At 37.9% G+C, this 20,739-nt stretch overlaps 1 protein-coding gene and 1 long non-coding RNA gene across 4 annotated transcripts in view; one reads left to right on the top strand and one right to left on the bottom strand.

Moving 5' to 3' along the window:
• Positions 1–18,800, bottom strand: part of KCNN2 (potassium calcium-activated channel subfamily N member 2) — a 111,610-nt gene extending 92,810 nt beyond the window's left edge. The window contains exons 1-3 of one of the 2 annotated variants that reach the window (XR_012678224.1): positions 17,757–18,800; positions 17,302–17,397; positions 2,886–3,304 (exon numbers count right to left, since the gene is read on the bottom strand). Coding sequence is in view for 1 of the 2 variants with exons in the window: in XM_075179641.1 (XP_075035742.1) it covers positions 2,886–3,304; positions 17,302–17,397; positions 17,757–18,749 (1,508 nt within the window). In the remaining variant the exon portion in view is untranslated. The remainder of the gene's footprint in view (positions 1–2,885; positions 3,305–17,301; positions 17,398–17,756) is intronic. The other variant, XM_075179641.1, reaches the window with a different exon arrangement.
• Positions 18,574–20,739, top strand: part of LOC142097631 (uncharacterized) — a 39,007-nt gene continuing 36,841 nt past the window's right edge. For both annotated transcript variants that reach the window (XR_012678225.1, XR_012678226.1), the window contains exon 1: positions 18,574–18,876. This is a non-coding gene — a long non-coding RNA (uncharacterized LOC142097631). The remainder of the gene's footprint in view (positions 18,877–20,739) is intronic.

Consider the following 20,739-nt stretch of genomic DNA (forward strand, 5'->3'; position numbering starts at 1 on the left):
TACAACCTTAAAACCTTGTGACGACAGATTATTTAGGTGTCCGGGAGGTGAGGTGCCCCTTATAGCATTCAGATACTTCTAATTAGTAATTAAGATGTCCTTTCTACAGTAATACTACAGTTCGTTCTGGGTTCCAAATGTGCATTCTTTTCATCGTCTTTCTTATGTTCACCACCAAGTCTAAGGTGTGGGGAATGTACTCCTGGGGTGCAGTATCCAACATATGAAGCCATGGAGCAATTAGCAGTAGATGAACTTTCCCTGATGGCTGTCAATGACAAGCCTGTCTAATCTTAAATAAATTGCCATGTGGCCTCCAGTTGAGTGTAACACGCTGCTTTTTCCTGTTGCTAGGTCTTATAAGGGAATTCCTATGGTTCCTGCTGAGATTCAAGCTAAAACTGTCATTCTGGTAGAGCTGGTGGAGGATGATGTCCCTGGCAGGTGTCTTACTTTAATGAGTCACCAAGAGCATTGGTTCTTAAAATAAATGTAAGTAAAATAAAATTATCACATTTTTATTGCAATGCCACAAATACATTTAAGTGTACCAGTGCTACTGTAGTTGGTAGCGTCTATAGTGCTTAATTATTCATAACGTGAAAGGTAGAAATACATTTTCTTTTCTATTATTGATTTCTTCACTTTATAATAAAACATTTGATGTGTCAGTGACATTGTATCTCAACTTCCCTGAACTTCTTATGGAGATGCAATGGAAGTTGTTGCTGTCTTACATTTGTATGGCGCCACAGTGCTCCGGACAGTGACGAAAACAGGACATGTATAAAACAGGGATATACAAGGGTAGGTAGCGCCGTTTTCATGAGAGTGCCCACAATCTAATGGAATAGTGGTCTGAACCTATCACATGTGTTCTCACAATGCAACTTCAGGTATTATCAAGTTCAGCTCCAGATAGGCTGTGTTATTATATGACTTCCATACTGTTTTAACTTTTTGTTTAATTAATAACAGGAATTATTTTAAAAGGGATTTAAACCATATTGAATATTCGGGGCTTCCAGCTTTCTGCCTTGCTCTCTCCTTCCTTTTAACCTCTGCTATGTGTATGATATTGTTGCTTTGCCTGAAGAGTCCATTTACACCAGGGCTGAAGGAATATCAGGCTATTTGGAGACACTTTCTGTAAATTTACTTGAATGCATATCTTCCTTTACTCCATGTAATATGTGGGCTACCTGGTAGATGTGACAGCATGAACTCCAAATGCTACATATCTTTGCCTTACAATGTTATACATTAAGCAACAATTATATATTAACCTTTATGTGCACCTGTTACATGCAAACAGTACAGGTCATTTACAAGCAGCAAACCGCTCCATAGAACAAACGCAAATTTGGATTTGTCAACCAAATATGGCTGGATTTCCATCAACGTGTAGATTATTGTCTATCTATCTATCTATCTATATAATATATATATATATTACTGTTTTTGTATAATGTGGATCATCATATTGGAGTCACTGGGGTGACAAAGTTGTCACTCCAGGGGTCCCAATCTTTGTAATTACTCCAGTCCCCACAGCTCATTTGCTATATCAGCTATAATCAGCGCATCTAAATATGTCCTGTGGTGCTTCACATTTATTATATGAAAAAATATAATGATGCATTTTAACTCTTACTGTGCTCCTTGGTATCCATAGCAACAACAGTTTCCTGTAAACTTATCACTGTATTTTTGTATGGTTGGCTTGAGTAGTAATTTTAAGAAGATGAATTCACGAGTGAGGAAAACCCTATATAGCACAACAAGGGTCTTGTTAAAATTCCCAAATTACTGTACTTAATATTGGAATTTAGCAGGCACAAAGGTTCAGTTTTATAAATAAAAGTCTGCCTAACTTTTTTGATTGGCTATAAATGTTCTCTTGCAGAGTGTATTTAATAAGATCTGTAGAATAGTCATCTCTGTTCAGTGAGAGGGATCAAACACTGAACCCACCACCATGCCATACGTCCAACATAAGCTGTCTACAAGCAACTGCATCAACAACCTATTATCCATAGGGATTTCAAAACTGCTGATATTAGGCAGATAGCAAATTGCTTGTGGCTGAGCACATGCATAGGATTGCACATGGTCTTCCCTTTAAAGAAAGAACATTCTTCAGATCCCTACCTGCAGGTGCCATTAGATACATTCTGTTAGAGAGTATATCTAATCCACTAAACAAGTTAGGCAGGGGCTTCTATTTACAAAACTGAACCCTTGGGTCTATTAAGTAGAATCAAGACACAAAAGTCCACAAAGGTGGATGTATTTTTTAAGCCTGTGACAATATTTGTTATAAAATAAATAAAACTTCTGTCCTGACATTAATGACACTTGGTTGACAAACTACATCAAATGAAATGCAATGTAAAGTAGATAGCCATAATATATTTCTATGAATTACAATGTAGTTAATTGGTGTTTATTAGGTGGCACATATTAAAACCATTGAACTGCAGTGCTTGGTTTTGAAAGGATTCAGTTAGCATTTGCCAGAAGTAGTAGTCTCTGAGATACACTTTTCAAACCTTCAAGAAAGAAAAATTGGAAGTGTTGCCCATGGCAACCAGATTCTAGCTATATTGTTCTTGAATGTACTAGATAAATGGTAGCTAGAATCTGATTGGTTGCTATGGACAACACTTCCATTTTTTTAAGAAGGTTTGGATAAATCTACCCCTTTGTTTCCTGAAAGCTTGCAGCATCTTAGTCATTAATTACTAAAAAAAATATATCCTGCATAAAGGTACACCTGAATCAAAATCATGCTAAAATGTGAGAGACAGAGCTTCATTAAATATAAATCAGGAATTATTACAGACAGATCATTAGCTGCAATGAAAAGAAAATGGGAAACTTACCTTTCACAGGCCCGTACAGTCCATGCAGCAATTATCCATAATGAAATGCTAAAAACCAACAGTACTGTTCCAGGACATATTGTCATTAAAGTCTTCATTACAAAACGTGTGTTGAAGTTTATTTTATTTAGTGCTCCAATGCTTCGAGAAGAAGCATCAGTAAAAAGTTTGCTATGCAAAAGCATAACTCTGGCAATAAGATATAGCCTTAAGAACATTGGTATAGACAAAATAATATCCACATCAGCAGTTGTAGTAGAGGGGGTATAAGAAAAGGCAAGACGTGCTGTCCATGTGAATGTATAGTTTCCTGGTATGGGATGAATTGCACACACCAGTATTTCCAGGCAGATAAAAAAGATGCGTTCATAGGTCATGGCTATTCTCCAGTCATCGGCTCCATTATCCACCATGAACAACTGCAAGTATAAAGTATTCCATCAGTAGTTTTACTTATACAGTACATTTCAGCTCTCTTGGTTACCTTTTTTACACCAAATAAAGAAATATATATAATTAATTCTGTAACAATAACTTAAATTATATGATGCCTTTAAACATAGTTATCATCCTTATGATAATGGTTATTAATGGTAGTCTAAATTTTAAAAGGGTTAACATGCTGACCAGTGTTAAACATGCAAAACCCAATGACACGATAGATCACTCTGGAATCGGACTGTGTAAGATTTATATTGAGGCTTGGAAAATCCCTGCATCAAGACAGACATCTACTAACACTTACATTAGACAAACACAAAAATGAAAAGTAAATTAAATGAAAAGTAAAAAAAAAAACAAAAAAAAAACAAAAAACAGTCCCTTCAAGGTCCTAACCACCTATGGTCTCTAGTATTAGAACAGATATGGGAAGCCTTGAAAAATGAACACTTTTATAAACCTACACCTTCTTGTCTCAATTAGACACCAGGAATAAGAAAATAAAATTCATTTTAGTGGCCCTTTAAAGTAAATCATAAAGTATTTTTCTTTAACCACTACCTCTTTCATTGTACAAAATGACTAAATAACAGAAATATAAACTAATATGTTCTATACGCTACATGCCTGAGCATCAATGTAAATAAAGGTCTCTATGCTTGTGTCACAGAAATTTCACTCAGAAATATGTTTTTCTGTGGAATATTTATCTAGATTTCAGTGAATTACGATCTTAACGTTTATGTAAAGTTACTATTCCCACCACAGTATACATTCCATAATATTCCACCTTTTTAGAACCCATCAGCATCAAATTAGTGGATTATTTCTATATCAATGGAATTTTCATACCTTAACATGTAAGAAAATTATACAGGTACAATATTTAGGCCCTATGAACACCCCAAAAACTGACCGTATGCTTTAAAATATTATAAAATAATGTAATTTAAAAAAATGTTATTACTAAATGTTAATATTTTTTTTAAAAAGGGTACCTGTTGCCCACAAACTGTGGAAGGAGCCAGTTTGTGGGAAGGCTGAACCCCTGAGAATATAGACTATCAATTTCCTTAGAATCAGTGACACCTCAGAGGCATTCTGGGAGACATTTCCGAGAATTGGTGCAAAGAAGAAAGGTAATGTTGCCCTGAGCAGCCAATAAGATGTTCTCTATCATTTCCTAAACTGCACTAGAAAAAAAATATAGAGAGCCTAGTTTCTATGGACAATACCACATTTTCCATTTTACACCAATTTTCATAAACATTCCCCTCTGTCTCTCAGTAGTATAACTGGTTAGAAGTGAATGGATAAGCTGTCTTCTCATGAATATAGGTCCATTATATGACTGCATACAGGTGAATGGTACACTTTTAAATCTATAATTTAGGTAAACACATCCATGTATCTGATGGGGTGCTTGTGCATAGCATGTAGTTATCCAATCAAATTCTATTTTTATATAGAACACACTTGGCATCCTAAACTCTCCTAAGCTATGAAGCAGAACAACCAGGCCCGGCGCTCCCATTAGGCAAGGTTAGGCAATTGCCTAGGGCCCCGGGCTCTGCAGGGTGCCTCAAAATTAAAAAAAAATGACTATGGTCATTTAAAACTGTGTGGAAATCCCTTGAATTGTAACATAGTTTGTCCAGGAGCAAAGTTACTCCTTTTTTGCCTTACTTTCCTTAATGACTCAGGCTCTATGTGTTCTCCCTGTGTTTGCGTTGGTTTCCTCCGGGTGATCCGATTTCACACTCAAAAAAAATACTGGTATGTTAAGTGGCTTGTTAAAAATTTAGACCTTAGCTTGTGTGGTAGGGAATTTACACTGTAAACTTCAATAAGACAGGGACTGATGTGAAGGATTCAATATTCTCTGGAAAACGCTGCGTAATTTGGTGACAATATACAGGTAAGTAATAAGAAATAACGTGTACTTTAATGAATGTTTATGTACATAAAATGCCATCATATCCACCAAAAATATGCTATTTGGTAATTACAGGAGACAAATAGAACATACACATACTTGTTGCTACAGTGAAAAAGAAGAAAACACTTGAGTATATTTATGTTAAACTCTAAAACCTGGATCATTCTGCCATCCTGCAAGTTTTTTACAGCACCAGCATGGCTCAAACATGAAACTGTAAGATTAAATACTTGCTAAAATGTTTTCATTGGATAAAAAGGGAAGTGAAATTGCTATCTATCATAATTAAACAATTACACTCTATTAGCTTTTATGCTGGAAAAGAAGCAACATGTCGTGCTTGTTGCAGGTAAAGTAGTTCTTTATTCGAAACCACTTATCTGAAAACTCCTCTCAATTACCCATTGAGATTTGAAGATTGTTGTCATGGACACATAGTCGTAGGAGGAAAATGTCTATGAAAAGGTTGCTCTAAAATATTTCCTTTGGACAACTATGTACTAGATCAAAAGAAAATAGAGTGTTTCACATTTATACTGCCTGATTGGAACACAGGCCAAAAAATAAATTATAAGGAGAGAGGGGTTATATCAGACATGGTTACACAGAACATTTGGTTAAATGACAAGATAGTGGTAACACAGGAAGGAGCAGGCAAGCTAATGTCCTGCTTTCTACTGTACTCATTTTCAGTAAGCAATTGCTATCCAATTGTTTAAATGGGTGAAATATAACACTAATTCTCTTGTGACAATCAGGATTAAGAGGGTTACAAAGGGAACTTAGTTGAAGCATTAAGTGACTGGTTTAATTTCCATTGACCACAATAGTGTTTTTTTACTTTCAACTACAGAGCCTGGCACGCTTAAGCTGCCAACACATGTTGAACTGGATAATGACAATTCAAATTTGTTTACAATTTGGCCAAACTGCACAGAACCTGATCCTACTGCAATAATCTAATTGTAAAACGCTGCACAGTATCCTGTCATTATATAAACAAATGCTAATAATAATAAATTCCATATGATGGAAATGCAATAAAAATTGGAGTACCTCGCACACGTGCAAATGGGGATCATTGATTAATTTGATTTTCGATCCTTAAATCATCAAATCAGAATTTTTTATGTTTAGTAAGAGGTCACACAAATTGTAGAATGGTTGATTAAGTTAGTTGAACTGACTGACTAACATCTTACTATGTGTGGACAGATCTGCCTGTGTTCCATCACCAGGGGCGGGCTGACAGCTATTTGGGCCCCTCCCCCCCCTTCCCCATTGAATACAATATTTAATGAATATTACAAGCGGCTGCATCACAAGACATGCGATGTGGCCACGTCAGTGCACAGGCGACCGCATCACATGACACGCGATCCGCCTGTGCGCCCCCCGGGCTGAACGTTGCCAGCCCGCGTCTGTCCATCACAGACCAGTTTAAAACTTCACACCTCCAAGAGACTGAATTACACAACTCATTATGTAGATGTTAAGCTTATAGTAATGTGTACATCTGTCTTCCAGAAGAGTTTGTGGATGGGGCAACAAGGAATAGTATAACAAGGGAGAAACCTGTTTAAATCTATTTGTGCTCATTTGCTCAGTCAGTAATTGTGATGAGAAGCAAAGGTGGTGTTATAAAGGGAAACAATATAACTAGGAGCACAGTAACTAGAAAAAGGGATATTGAGTTCATATCAGCTTGACTTATAGCTGTAAAAAATAAATAAACCATATAAAATAAAAGAGAAAAAGAAAATAATAAAAGATTGGCAACTACCATGCAACAACAATTACTTGCATGTTCTATATGGATTAGTCCCAATCATATTGCCCAGAAGGAACACGTGTTAAAATTCTGTAGCTAATACCTCCCCGGGGCTTCACCCTGTAACTGTTAATGCTGAGACCTGTATGAATCATAACAGAATACATGCTAGATGTAAACAAGTCTTTGTGTGTTTCTTCCAGTCAACGTAAATGCACATACTGACTATTATCTCTAACATTTTATTTACAAGAGATTTTATGTACAGCACTCTCATGTGTCCAAGCACCAAAACATCACGCATACATACGTACATGCATACATACACATAGCTTTTTTCACGTAGATGAAACTATTTTATTTTACCTACCATCAATGATGTCAAAACACAAACTTCATATAAATGATATCAATTAATATAGACAGGAGACTGGATATAAAAATGGTATAAATAAAATTAGTGAGGAGTAAATTATGCCAATCTAAACAGGAGACTGCACAATGCATCCTCATGGAGAAATAGTAGGGGTGTATTGCAAGTAAGACAAAGCCGGTATTATAATCATATGCATAATTATCCAAATGCTAGTGATAGATATAAGATACAAAGAGCCTCCTAGTGACTGATATAGACTACAGAGAGCATCCTAGTGACATACAATACAGAGAGTATTATGGTAACCAATATACAATACATAGAGCATCCTAGTGACCAATATACAATACAGAGAGAATTCTAGTGACGCATAAACAATTCAGAGTGCATCATAGTCACCAATATATATTAGAAAGAGCATTCTAGTGAGCAATACACAATACATAGAGTATCCTAGTGACCATCATACAATACAAAGAGTATCCTTGTGACTTACATACAATGCAGAGAGAATTCTAGTGACCACCATACAATATTGAGAGCATCCAAGTAACGCCACATAATACACAGTTACATATGCAGCCTCTGCAGTGCAGCCTATGCTCAGGGTGTAATTTATATAGGTTTTCTCCACCACCTCCACCATGGGAGGGATGCACAGAGTACACACCTGAGAGTGGTTTACATATTCAGACACCTACTCAGTAGACCGGAGGTACCTGAAACCAGACGCTATATCTCTTCAGCCGCTTGTCAGCATCTCCCTCTTTCTTCTATTACAGTGGATCAGTGTGTAGGCCCCACAATCAACGCCATGGAAGATGCTCACAATGGACCAATTACCCTCCTCTTTCTTCTTCCTCCTTCATCTTCCTTATTCATCCATTCATTCCTCCTTCCTCCTGGTGTTCAAATAAACTTGACCCCGAATTATCTGGTGCCCGAGTGAACTGTAGCCCAAATGATAATACTCAAATCAACTGCCTCTGCGTATCTATGGTCTCAAGATAATCGGCTTAGATGGGAACAGACAACAGTAAATAGAAAATTGCTGGATTGGTGCTTAAATTGAATACTGGAATTTCAAGACAGATTACAAAATCAAGCTGGTATAAAAAGAGGTGAACATCTTGACATTGGAGCTAATAAAAGATATGTCAGATGCAATTATTATTATTATTATCGTTTATTTGTAAGGCGCCACAAGGTTTCCGCAGCGCCGTACATGGTACAAACAGTAGACTATACAGGGTAAGACAGTACAGAACAATCAACACAAAGTACCAGTACTTCAGAAACTCCAGGCAGGCAGATACAGTAGAGACGGAGTGGAAGAACAGGTATGGAGACAGGAGGGAAGATGGGCCCTGCTCATACGAGCTTACATCCTAAGGGAGGGTAAACAGAATCAGGTACATAAGGGAGCCAGTGAAGCAACAGGGAGAGAGAAAGGGGGCAGGGGAGAATTTTGCTAAATTGTCATTGAAATAGGGATACTTCATAAATCAGAAAATAGCAATAAGCCACAATAGCTCAGCCAGACAATGTAAAGCATTTCAGCGTTTCAATAACCAAATGTTTTTCCAACAAATGGCAGCACTACCATTAATAAGATCTGACCATCTATATCCAGACTATCACCTGATTACACCCTAACCTTCAGACATCATGAAGCCACATTGTAATTAGCTTTTCAGACAGTCTGACTGTTTCTGTTGGTCCACAACTATCCTTCCACTTTCCATGCAAAAGTATCACATTGCAGCTGTGGCTGTACATGCACTGTCTGCACCACCCCGCCACTCAGTAACTGTGAGTATTGAGCTCCTCTAATCAGGGCTCAGCACATATCCTCTTATGCTCAGCCACACTGAGGTGGTGAGGTAAATGTATCAAAACTTCTAGAAAGGAAAGGTGGAGGTGTTGCCCATCAAATTCTAACTATCATTTTTTGGAAAGTACTAGATAAATGTTAGCTAGAATCTGATTGGTTGCTATGGGTAACACCTTCACTTTTCCATTTTAGAAGGTTTGACATATTTACCTGAGTGTGTGAGTGGAGGAGCTCAGTGTGTAGTTACTGAGTGATGGGGCCATGCAGTGCATGTACCACCCCGACTTCACTTAGAAGTGCCAGTGACAGGAAGCAGAGGGTGGGGGAATGGATCAGCCCATGGCACTGGTAAAAAGATGTCTGGTCCCTGGAAAGGAGATGCGGCCTCAACCCTGTCCCACCCATTAGTGGCCAGCCCCAATAAACTCCTGGGCTTATCTGTGATGGGCAACCTGTAGCTCCATCAGGTCCATTATTAATCTGGCTCTGTACTACAGTGTTTGGTAAGGTGGGATGGAGTAGAGCTTAGTAGATAGACTTTTGGTGGTGAGGACCCTGACAAAATACTCCTAAAAAATAAGCAGCACATAAAAATGTCTATTTCTTTATATACCAGTGACTGTTCTTTCTAACCCTGTATATATCCACCAGTAACAAACGTTAATGTATTGTAGAGGATATCAAAATTCCATGAGAAAGTTTACTTGCAAGACAACCAGAAAATATGCATGTTTGTTAGTCATATCAGGACATAATGAAAGGAACCATTTTATTGTACTCACTGGAATTGTCATCCTTTATGAAATATTCAGCCCGGTCCTAGCTAGGGTTGGAGTTTGATCAGAGGTGTTCTCTCAAATTCCTTGACATTTTGCATAGAGGAAATGACCCATCCTTGATCCTGAACATGAGAATCTCTTGTTTTGTTGTGAAAGGGACAGGCTTCATTGAAGTGACAGAGTTGACTTACTACACATGTGCCAATGTTTCATAGCGCATGCGCAGTAAAGTCTACTCTGGCCTAAGGAGGGGATGAGCATGGAGCTAGCAAAGAGAATCCTCTCCAGCAGGACTGCACTCCATTGGAAAAGGTAAGTAACGGCATCCTGAGATGGCGCTAAGCTTTTAGTGCTATTAACGCTTGAGGAATAGATTCAGTTCACCGCACTCATAGAGGCCTAGGGGGAAGGTGCTAAACAGCTGAAGGCTGCTTAAGGAAGCTTAAGAAATCGCTGATAAATGGTGCAAAGTGGCGAAAGAGCCTTTTTCCGGCACTTTTGCTGGCCTTTAGGTTCTTCAACACTTCATAAATAGACCCCATAAGAAAAAAAGTGCTATATAAATAATACAGGTATTATTATTAATTATTATAACATGGAAATGTCTGAACCACTGTACTAACAATGCAAGCTAAAACTCCTAGCAGAACAAGTATTACTTCAAAAATATATTCACATATATATAATATAATTTTCTTTATTAAATAATTAGCTGTAGTGACATATAACACTTTTATAAATCAAGTAAATTAGATATGACATTGTGTAAAACTGTGTAGACTGCTTTAGCTAAGCATGTTTTTTTTTTACACAATTCTCTTTTACTTGCCTTTTTACATATATTAGTATTAACGCATAATTGATTATGGGGCCTATTTATCAAACATTTTATAGATCACTTTATAGAATGATTAAGACAAAGCTAATGACTGGTTCAATTTATCAATAGCATAATGCCGGTGATATCACAGATATCTCCTACATGCACTAATTTAAAGCTCAATACCACTGTCTCCATAGTTCTGCATGCAAAATTGGCTGACTTATCAATCTAAAAAAACTTTACCTATTGGTCACCTATGCAATCAGAATGCGGCTACAGGTATCACATTGTTAAGACAGCCTGAGCAGTGACAGTGATATGGCAGCTCCTAATGCATAATAAAACAAGTTTGCAGAAAAAGTCATGCTCTGTGTAGAATAACTTATGTCCACATGTTTAATTGAACATTTCTAGAAATGTGTCATGTAACTAAAATACACTTAAAATAAGAATATTGGTTCTCAATAATCAATGCAGGTAAATAGACCTGCCTGACAATATGTAGTTTGTGGATAAATACACATTCATAGGCCAGATCATACAATAAAGTCTGTAAAAGCTATTGAGATCAAGCAGCAGGGGAGGAGATAGATGGAAACCAAAAAGACTTGGTTTGCCTCATCTGACCCATTTGGTCAGCATTGGTTTTATCTAATAATGCTACAGTGCTTTCAAAATAATTTTCCTCTATGGAGTCTCAACATCTTAATATGAAACACTCCCTTATAGACCATTAAAACAGATTTACAGAGGCTATAAAATGCAAGCATATATAATTACTTGGATTGGAGGAAGGACTGCAGCCTTACCAGGAATGTCAAAACACAAAGGGTCCAACCTCCAACCACTTTAGAGCCAGCCCTTTAATTACATGAAATGTTTCCACTGTGACTCCTAAAATACTGCTCAGTTTAGGATCATTTATGGCTTAAAGTATTTATCAGTGTGAGGATACATCAGGACTGTCTTTGATTAGGTGTCATATTTGTTTGTAAAGCATTTTAGCATATTGCATGTGTGCCTAGAAAGGTAAAACATGAGAACCAACAGATCTGAGATGGTGCAAAACTTAAGTCTTTAAGCAGAGCAAAAATTGCCACGAGCCCCTTCACACAGCAATAAACAGCACAAAAATGCACTTTCTCCCTTTTATTTTATTTTAAATATGTTCCTCAGCAAAATAAAACCTTGATTTTGAATGCTCTGCATAACTGAGCCCACCAGTGTGCCTTCTCTGTACTTTAAGGAATGCCCTCACTCCACCCAACTCCACCCCTCAGACTGTGCAAATCTTCTGCTCCTCGCTAACGTTACAATCTTAATCTGAAAACCTATGTGCTTTGGTTAAAATATAGGTGCACTTGAGCAAATTGAGGCACAAAGCAGGACCGTAGCTGATTTTACATTGTACCTGCAGATTTTCATTAACTAAATAGCAACCATTGTGTTTGGGAATGAAAGTCATCAATGAAACAGTATTTAAGTTGTAATTGCTGTTTTTAATGTTATTTTTAGGCATGTCCCTTATGTAATCTTTATTGCACTGGGAATGATTCTTGTCTTAGTACTAAGTAATCCCAGAGAGACTGTAGAGTTGAATGAAAGCAGTATCTATTACTGTGTAGCTTGGAACATTGCATGTAATTTTCCCGATCACTTATACTAGATAGAGGGAAGAGGATGTTTACCAAACATCAATTTTCTAAAGATCATATGTTTGCTATTGTATCTATAATGCTTTTAAAAAACAAAATAGTGCTGCTTTATAGCTAGAGGTGCATGATAACATAAGACTTCTGAAAAAAAAAAAACCTTTCTCATAAGCATTAAATGTAGCAGGGGAACATTATTCCTTTGGTCCCTCATCCACTGTCATTCAAATACATGATTTTATAACACTTGTTAACAATACTTTTTTCTGGACGCCGTCTATTAAATTTATTTGAATTCACAGCAAAGGAATGCATTGCCATTAATGAAGTATCCTCAATTAATACCCCTCCCCCCCCCAACACACACACATATATACCTCAAAAGTGGTTACCACTGCGTTACAAATGCGATCACGTTTGACATGCGGTGTCACTATCGTTTAATGTGAGGTCAGTGGGTAATCAGCTTTAAAGAGCTTGTAAATGACACTGTTTACATACTAACTTATATTGACAATATAATCATCTGTATAAAGCTGTCATAATTTATAAATCATGCTCAATATTATGTGTCTCATTTAGACATCAAATGATTTCAGCTGGCTATGATGTAAAGGGAAACTTTCCAAAAAACATCCGTAGATTTATTTAATTACACAAGTGTGGACACTTGTGAATCTGCCATATGTGCTCTGTTGTATATGCAGTGGAACAGGTTATGTTGTACAGCGTGTTGTAATGAGATTTGCTTCTTCCCCAGACCATGTCCCTGCTAAAGGAATTTATTCAAAAATGTTTGATAGATTTGTAAATAGTGAACACCACTGCAGTAAGGACATTTTAAAAAAAAGTTGTAACTGGAGGTAATATATATCAGGTATCGTCTAATAAAAAGAAAAAAGTGTATTTTGTATTGGATCATTGGGCCTGATTCATTAAGGATCTTAAATGCAGAGGATTCTTATTTCAGTCTCCTGGACAAAACCATGTTACAATGCAAGGGGTGCAAATTAGTATTCTTTTTTACACATAAGTTAAATACTGCCTGTTTTTTCATGTAGCACAAAAATACTTGATAGCTTATTTGTACACTGAAATTTAAAGTTGATATTTGTGTGCTACATGAAAAAACAAGCAGTATTTAACTTATGTGCAAAACAGAACACTCATTTGCACCCCTTGCAATGTAACATGGTTTTGTCCAGGAGACTGAAATAAGATACCTCTGCATTTAAGATCCTTAATGAATCAGGCCCATAGTTACTATTTTACTTAGTAGACTCCAGTCCTTAATGTGATGTGTAAAAGCATATATGTAAAATTATGGAATGTATATATTTTTATTCTCTGTACTGGTGCATTAAGGTACTTGGTCTAAATATACACTTTTGGCCTTTTTTTTTGCTCTTAAATAGAATACAGAATGTATGATATTATATTAACGATATCAGTCACTGCATCTACACTAAGGACCTGATAGTGAGTTAGGAGCAAAGCAAAGAAAAGGAACAAATTTGCACCTCTGCAAAACCATATTGCATTGGAGGAGGAGGTAAATTTAAAATGTAGGGACACATTTATAGTTGTGACATGGGATGTCAAAGATCAACTTTAATTTCAGTGTAAAAATAAAGCTCTCAGGTATTTGTGTGCTACATGAAAAAAGCAGCCTCTATCTTCTTTGCGTGCAAAACAAGAAACCAATATGCACCCCTTGCATTGTAACATGGTTTTTCCAGGTGCAAATTTACTCATTTTTTGTTTTTTTACTTTGCTCCTAACACAGCATCAGGCCCTAAGTGTATAAAATCAGGATGAAGAGATCAGAAGAACAAAATAGCATGAATATTACTTAGCCTGATAATGCAAATTGATAATAAATAATGGGACAGTAGTGTACAAAATACCAAAAAATAGCTTAATAGCATTAAGAAATACTTCCCATTTTGATACCGCCTTTAATGCCTGTGGCATTTTATAAAGTAAAGCAATGTTTTCCCCAAACAATTTGGCAATGTCTTCATCTATGGAGCCACAAAATGCCCTTGGCAAACAATGTGCTCTCATGCTTAAAGAATTCTTTGAAAATGAACCTGGTAGATAATTCAAGCTCTGCAAAAAAAACAAACAAACAAACAAAGAAAAAAGAATCCCCTACTATACAGTTCTAAAGTCATTTGTGCTGAAATCTATAGTTCTGCATTCTGTGGTAATAACAATACTTTCTGTATAAGCCATCCAAGCTTACACCATACCACACCAGACACGTTATGCATTCATATTGGAATTACCTTCCCTCTAATCCACTATGCATGCTGGATCCTATGATAGAAATAAATCATTCCCCACAAGGGTACACTATAAACAGAGAAAACAACCACGGCCTGTTCTTCCCCCTCGCCCTGCTCTCTCCATCCTGTCTGCACAGATGATTAGTAGCTGCTACCTCCTGTGCTGTTCTTCCCACGCACTGCGGCACTGCACATGCGCAGATCTGCACAGCCAGCCTGGAAAAGCCGGGGGATTCCGAGCCGGGGTAACCCCAGATGCGCCTCTAAGATCTTTAATAATCTGCGGGCTCCGCTCGGCAAATGCCAGCATCTATATTTAGCTTCGGAGACATTAATAATGCAAGGAGCTGTGTAAGTGAGGGGCACCTCGGACTGGCAACTGCTGCGGTATGTAACATTAGTGGGGAAAGGACAGGGATTCCCCCTTTCATCCGCTGTGCGTTAAGTGGTCTCCAGCTAGGGATGAAAGGGAAGCTGTCTTGTTGCAATAGCACCTCTAGCGATACGTGATTCCTTTTAAAATCCATACAAAAAAAAGAACACTAATTTATCAGGAATCATGAAAATACATAGTGTATTTTGATTTTGATTGTAATATGTGTTCCTATTTACAGTAAAATATGTCCATTGCTGGAGATTGTAGGAGAATGAATGTATAGTGTGTCAAGCACCGAATTGAATTGATCATTTTAGAAGGGAGCAGAGAGTATAATCTAGTGACACAAGAATGTGAGTGATTACGGGTCTGGCTGTGCTCTGTGCACGGAGCTCTCCGTGGTGCTGAATGCTCTATAGCACACATAGGGCAAGAGATTAAAGACTACAAATCATATTTGTGCCACAAATAGCCTGTGACAGCTGTAAAATAACGGATTGCTACCAAATAAACAGTAAAGGAGTTTGGTCGTATTGGATTGTCAGTGATCATATTTATTTCTTTAAGGTGAGTTAAAAACATGACATTCTTTAAAGGTAACCTCTTATGCCAATAGGAATGAATAGATCAATGTGTCTGAATGTGAAGGATCGCTATGTGAAGTATCCACACGAGGCGGTGGCAATGCTGTTATGAGAACCCCTTTAATTGTACAGTATGGGATTTCGTTGGTTTTATCTGCATTCCCTAAAATTGTGTTATTGTAATAGTCATATCCTATTGAGAGTGTTGGATTTCAAATATCAGATTGTAATTAATGCCGCTTTTTAACAAACACATCTGAAAGAGATTATTCCTCATCCAGATATTTGTATCAATATTATGAGATTTATCATGAGATTAGATGATACATTCACACTGTAAAAATACAAAATAAACAGACAATAACTTTCGTTTTACCATCAACACATCTGACATTCAAAATCCACTTCACCTACTCCTTCCAATGTTCACACTCATTTGACCTACAGACTCAATTTGCGCATTACGCTGCTTGTTGTACATTAAAAAGCAACCAGGCATCTTTCTCAAATACTGGATATATAAAATGACGAATATAAATTACCCGAATTCACTAACTACACCAGATATGACCTGAACACTCCGCATACTTAATATAGGAATCGTAGCTCACCCATATATTTTAGCCATTACTATACAGTGCTCTCACTTAAAGAAGGTAGTAAAAATATATTTACATTTATTTCAAACTGACTGCAAATTGACCATTGTATTCGTAACAATAAAGTCTGCCCATGATTTACTTATTTTATTCTAGCTTCATTTGTCTGATAACTATCATATTGCATAGTTAGCTAATATTAAACATGGCATGAGTGAAACGATTAACAGATTATAATAAGGTAATTTAAAAACTGCGGATAAAAGCTCAAACTGTACTAAAGTGTATAGAATTCCCATAACTTAAACATTTTTTTATTTTGATTTCAGTAAAGGCTAAAGATTCACTTTAAAATGATACAAGATAAACATAATCAAATACAAGGTGAAGTTCTACATGCATTGTATATAAACTGTAAGTGCATAACTGTGAGATTACTACAGTACATGCTTCCAGCCATGCTAATAGCTCTAGATAAAATGATTCAACTGTCAAATAAATAAGTCGTTCAGTTGAAACAAACATAGAATTAATGGCACTTCGTGCGTGAAATAATGTTCACCCAGTGGGAATACATAAAATTGAGCTGTTTTATTATTATCTAGCTACTTTAGATATAAATAAATTGGGTGTCTGAAGCTAATAAATCAAAAGATCGCTTGAAACAGGGAAGGGTGAAAGCTGTGCTTTGTTTATTTAAACCAAAAGAAGTTTACTCAGAAATATGAGAAAGGTAAGTTGCGATCCTATATTTGGGGCATATCTATCTTAGACATGACATATTATTTATACATAAATAAGGGAAGACAACTCAAAAACATGTGTGGAAATTTTATTATACTTAATATTAATAAGCTTAAGTTTGACAAAGCACATAGAGCAATGCACCTTTATTGGCAAAAATACACACTTCATTTTAAATCACAAGGAAGTAATATAAATGTCATTTACCTGAATTTCCCTTGCGTGGTATACAATAATAAGACCAAGCAGAATAATCGTGGAAAGGCTTATAAGGCATTTTAGAGCTAATGAGTACAGCGAACCCTGTAACAGAAACACGTTTCAGTTTGATGGAGCAAAGAAAAAGTTCTCATTGTCAGATAAATAAAACACTGAAAAAGTATTGAAAAGTGCGGCTTGTTTAGACAAGAAGTTGGGTGAACAGGGACAAATCATTGCGTGCACCTGGGACTACTCTCATGGGGACACAGACTGAGCTACAACTACAGGGAAAGGGGCAGCTGTCAGGGCAACTGTATCACAGGCAGCACACAAACAACAATACCCAGTGCCATTCTGTGACACTGGCACACAGTATAAAGTGCTGTAATGTTTCCCATAAAGGAGACAAGGGGTGATAGGACTTGGTCCTATTATCCTGTATCAGACAAGTCAGGATTTACCTTGTCATAGGCTCCCCAAGAAAGTTCTGTCTCAATGACCATGACTACGATGCCAAACATCCCAAAGATCAGCGCGTAGTCACTCAGGCGCTTCCGCTTCTCAAAGAGCGCTCTCCGGTGCCCCAGCTTGTAGCCGATGTTCTGGTTCTTCTTCTTGTTGGACTTGCTGCCGCCGCTGTTGTTGTTCTGCCCCCCGGCGCTGCCGGCCGCCGCCTGCCCCGAGCCGCCGTACGGGGCCAGGTTGTTGGAGTTGTGCTCGGGCTTAGACACCACGATCTCCGGGGCAGAGCTGGACATGGGCTGCAGCGGCTGCGACTCCGAGTCCAGTTCGTGGAGGTTCCTGCGGGACGCGCTCAAGTTGCTGAGCGGTCGCATCACGCCGCCGTTGTACCTGCAGCTGCTCATAGCTATTTCCGTGAAAGGGTTACTCTCCCGGCGCTGGCTGTCGCTGGGGCTCGCCTGCTGCCGGCTGTGGCACTGGTGGTACTGGTTGTGGTGATGGTGGTGATGGTGGGGAGGTCTGGACGAACTGGCATGGCTGGAAGGCGTCAACTCGCTCACGTTCAGCTGGCTGCCCTGCCGAGAGGAGGAGGAGGACAGGGGCGAGGAGTTGCTGCGGAAAGCGCCGGCGGTGATAGGGGAAGAGGTGCGCAGAAGTGGCAGGTTGTCCCCCTGGAAGGAGCAGCTGTTGCACTGAATACACTGCCCGTCCTGCTGGAAGAAGAGCTGCTCGTCTGGGCTCTGCTGCTGCTGCTGCTGCTGCTGAGGAGGAGGAGGAGGCGGCTGCTCTGGGAAGAAGCCGTGCTGAAACTGCAGCGATGTTTCCATGTCAGAGCTGATAAAGCTGCTACAGGATCGCCAGGCAGTGTACCCAGCGCAATGCGTTCTGTCAGGGATGGGGAAGTCCTCAGCTCGGGAGGAAGGGCCCATTTCGGCTCCCGTAGAATCCAGGCAACGCGTCCGATTGGTTGGGCGGACCAAAACAACGGGCATGACGTCAGCGCCTGGGCAGGGACACGGGCGAAGGAGCTGGAGTGAGAAGTGGCAGCGAGTCAGTGTGTGCTGGTGCTGGGGAGTCTTCAGCACACATGTGTCCCGTCTACACGCCGCATGCACTCAGGTGGGTGTCACTCTCCGGCTGCCGTGTGCCTACATAGTATTCCGGGGGCCGCTTCTGTACACGTTGTATTTACAGCATCTGCAATTGTATAGATAGCACCGACAATCCCCATTCATGCTAGGAGGTCATGTCCTCAAACGTGTGCACGACATCTGCATCGTATAAGATAGATATCTGTTCCACGTGTGGTTGTTCATTTACATTTCTTCTATTGATGAGGTTTGCAAAGAAACAGGTCAGAGTATATATTGGGATTTCTTGTTGCCTCAATCAGGACCTGCAAAAGATTCACACACACAGATTGTATTAGTGGCATGTACAGACGTCGCTTCATGTACAGTGTCAGTAACTGTCTAATTTCGACAAAAGTAGATACTAGTAGCCTGAAATTATAGTCATCATTATGATTTATTCATAATAACTACAGGCATACACATTGCCTACTGAAATAAAAAAATTTTTTTTATCACAAAATAATACAATTAGTCAGTTCAGCAAGTTAAGTGTGAGCTTTTTGTTTCAAAGTTAAACAAGTTTCAATGCTGCTTTATAAACACCACATTACATTCATCCTATATGTGACATTTAGTTTGCATTTAATTATACCAAGTGATACATTTAGTTTTTCCTAATAGAACTGTCTTCAGCATAGGCTGGGTTTCTCTATTATTATCTGTTTAGAGGTTATGATATTGGCACTACACACTGTAAACGCCTGTGAATAAAGTACACTATATGTTGATTTTGTTCATGCAATATTCATAATACACAGTGCTTGTGTTCCTGGTTAATGAAAGTTTAACGTAGTGCTCTCTCCTTGGAGCACTTATTGTGCTATCAGCAGTGATCAATTGTAGCTCCAACTTTCTTTGTCAGGTCATTCATTTGGTGTCCATTATGCAATATTTATGCTTTGGGCGTTCATCACTCCAATAAGGATCAGTAGTTAAAGTTTTTAATTTTTTTAACAAGTTGATGTTTAAATCTTGATTTATACAGAGAAACATTCACATATATTTCTTTATGGTTTTATTAATGTTGATTCATGTTGCTAAGTTTTGTGTTGTGAATGTCCTAATGCACTGGAATGGAAGTTGTCCTCTACTTATTTGCTGTTGGTTGGGTTAGTCCCCACCCACTTCAATGACAGTCAGGCACAAGCATCTTTTTCAGAAAATAATGCAATATGAATACATTAGGCAGTCAACACCCCAAAAGCCACACATAAAACCATTGAATGATTAAGCATGTTGCAATTCTGATTATATTATTTTTGACTAGGAACCACCTAGATCAGGATGATTTTGCTGCAAATCCTGATAACCAAATACATATTGCAATGATGGTGCATGTATAAGTGTTTATATGTATACAATATATGCAAGTACATATGCGTGTCTTTATATATGTATAGCCCTGTGGTAACAATTGTTGCAACTATATTTATTTTTATTTTATGCATGTGGCGATTCAGTTAGAAAATGTCAGAAAGTTTTAAACTTGATAAAACTTTTACTTTGGAGCAACCACATTTAAGATGCCCTTTATAGGGCATCAGCCATACCTACATGTAAATGTAAATCTATATTTTAATTTATCATTGTTTGTACACACTACAATGCTTATCAAATATGATCAACTGGTCACGAACATACATTGGAAATACAAACATCATCTGCAATTACTCTTAATATTCAAGGCTGCAGGTCACAGATGTTATTAGGAAGATCACTCAAAACAAGATTCAACAAAGAAGCCATTTTATTTATAGATTGACACATTTAGTGGAGCTGCGAAATAACAGTAAGTTTAATATAAATGACAATACAATTTACAATTGATTTCAAATGATGCAATTTATTG

Source organism: Mixophyes fleayi, chromosome 1 (genome assembly GCF_038048845.1).
Source record: "Mixophyes fleayi isolate aMixFle1 chromosome 1, aMixFle1.hap1, whole genome shotgun sequence".
NCBI lineage: Eukaryota > Metazoa > Chordata > Amphibia > Anura > Limnodynastidae > Mixophyes > Mixophyes fleayi.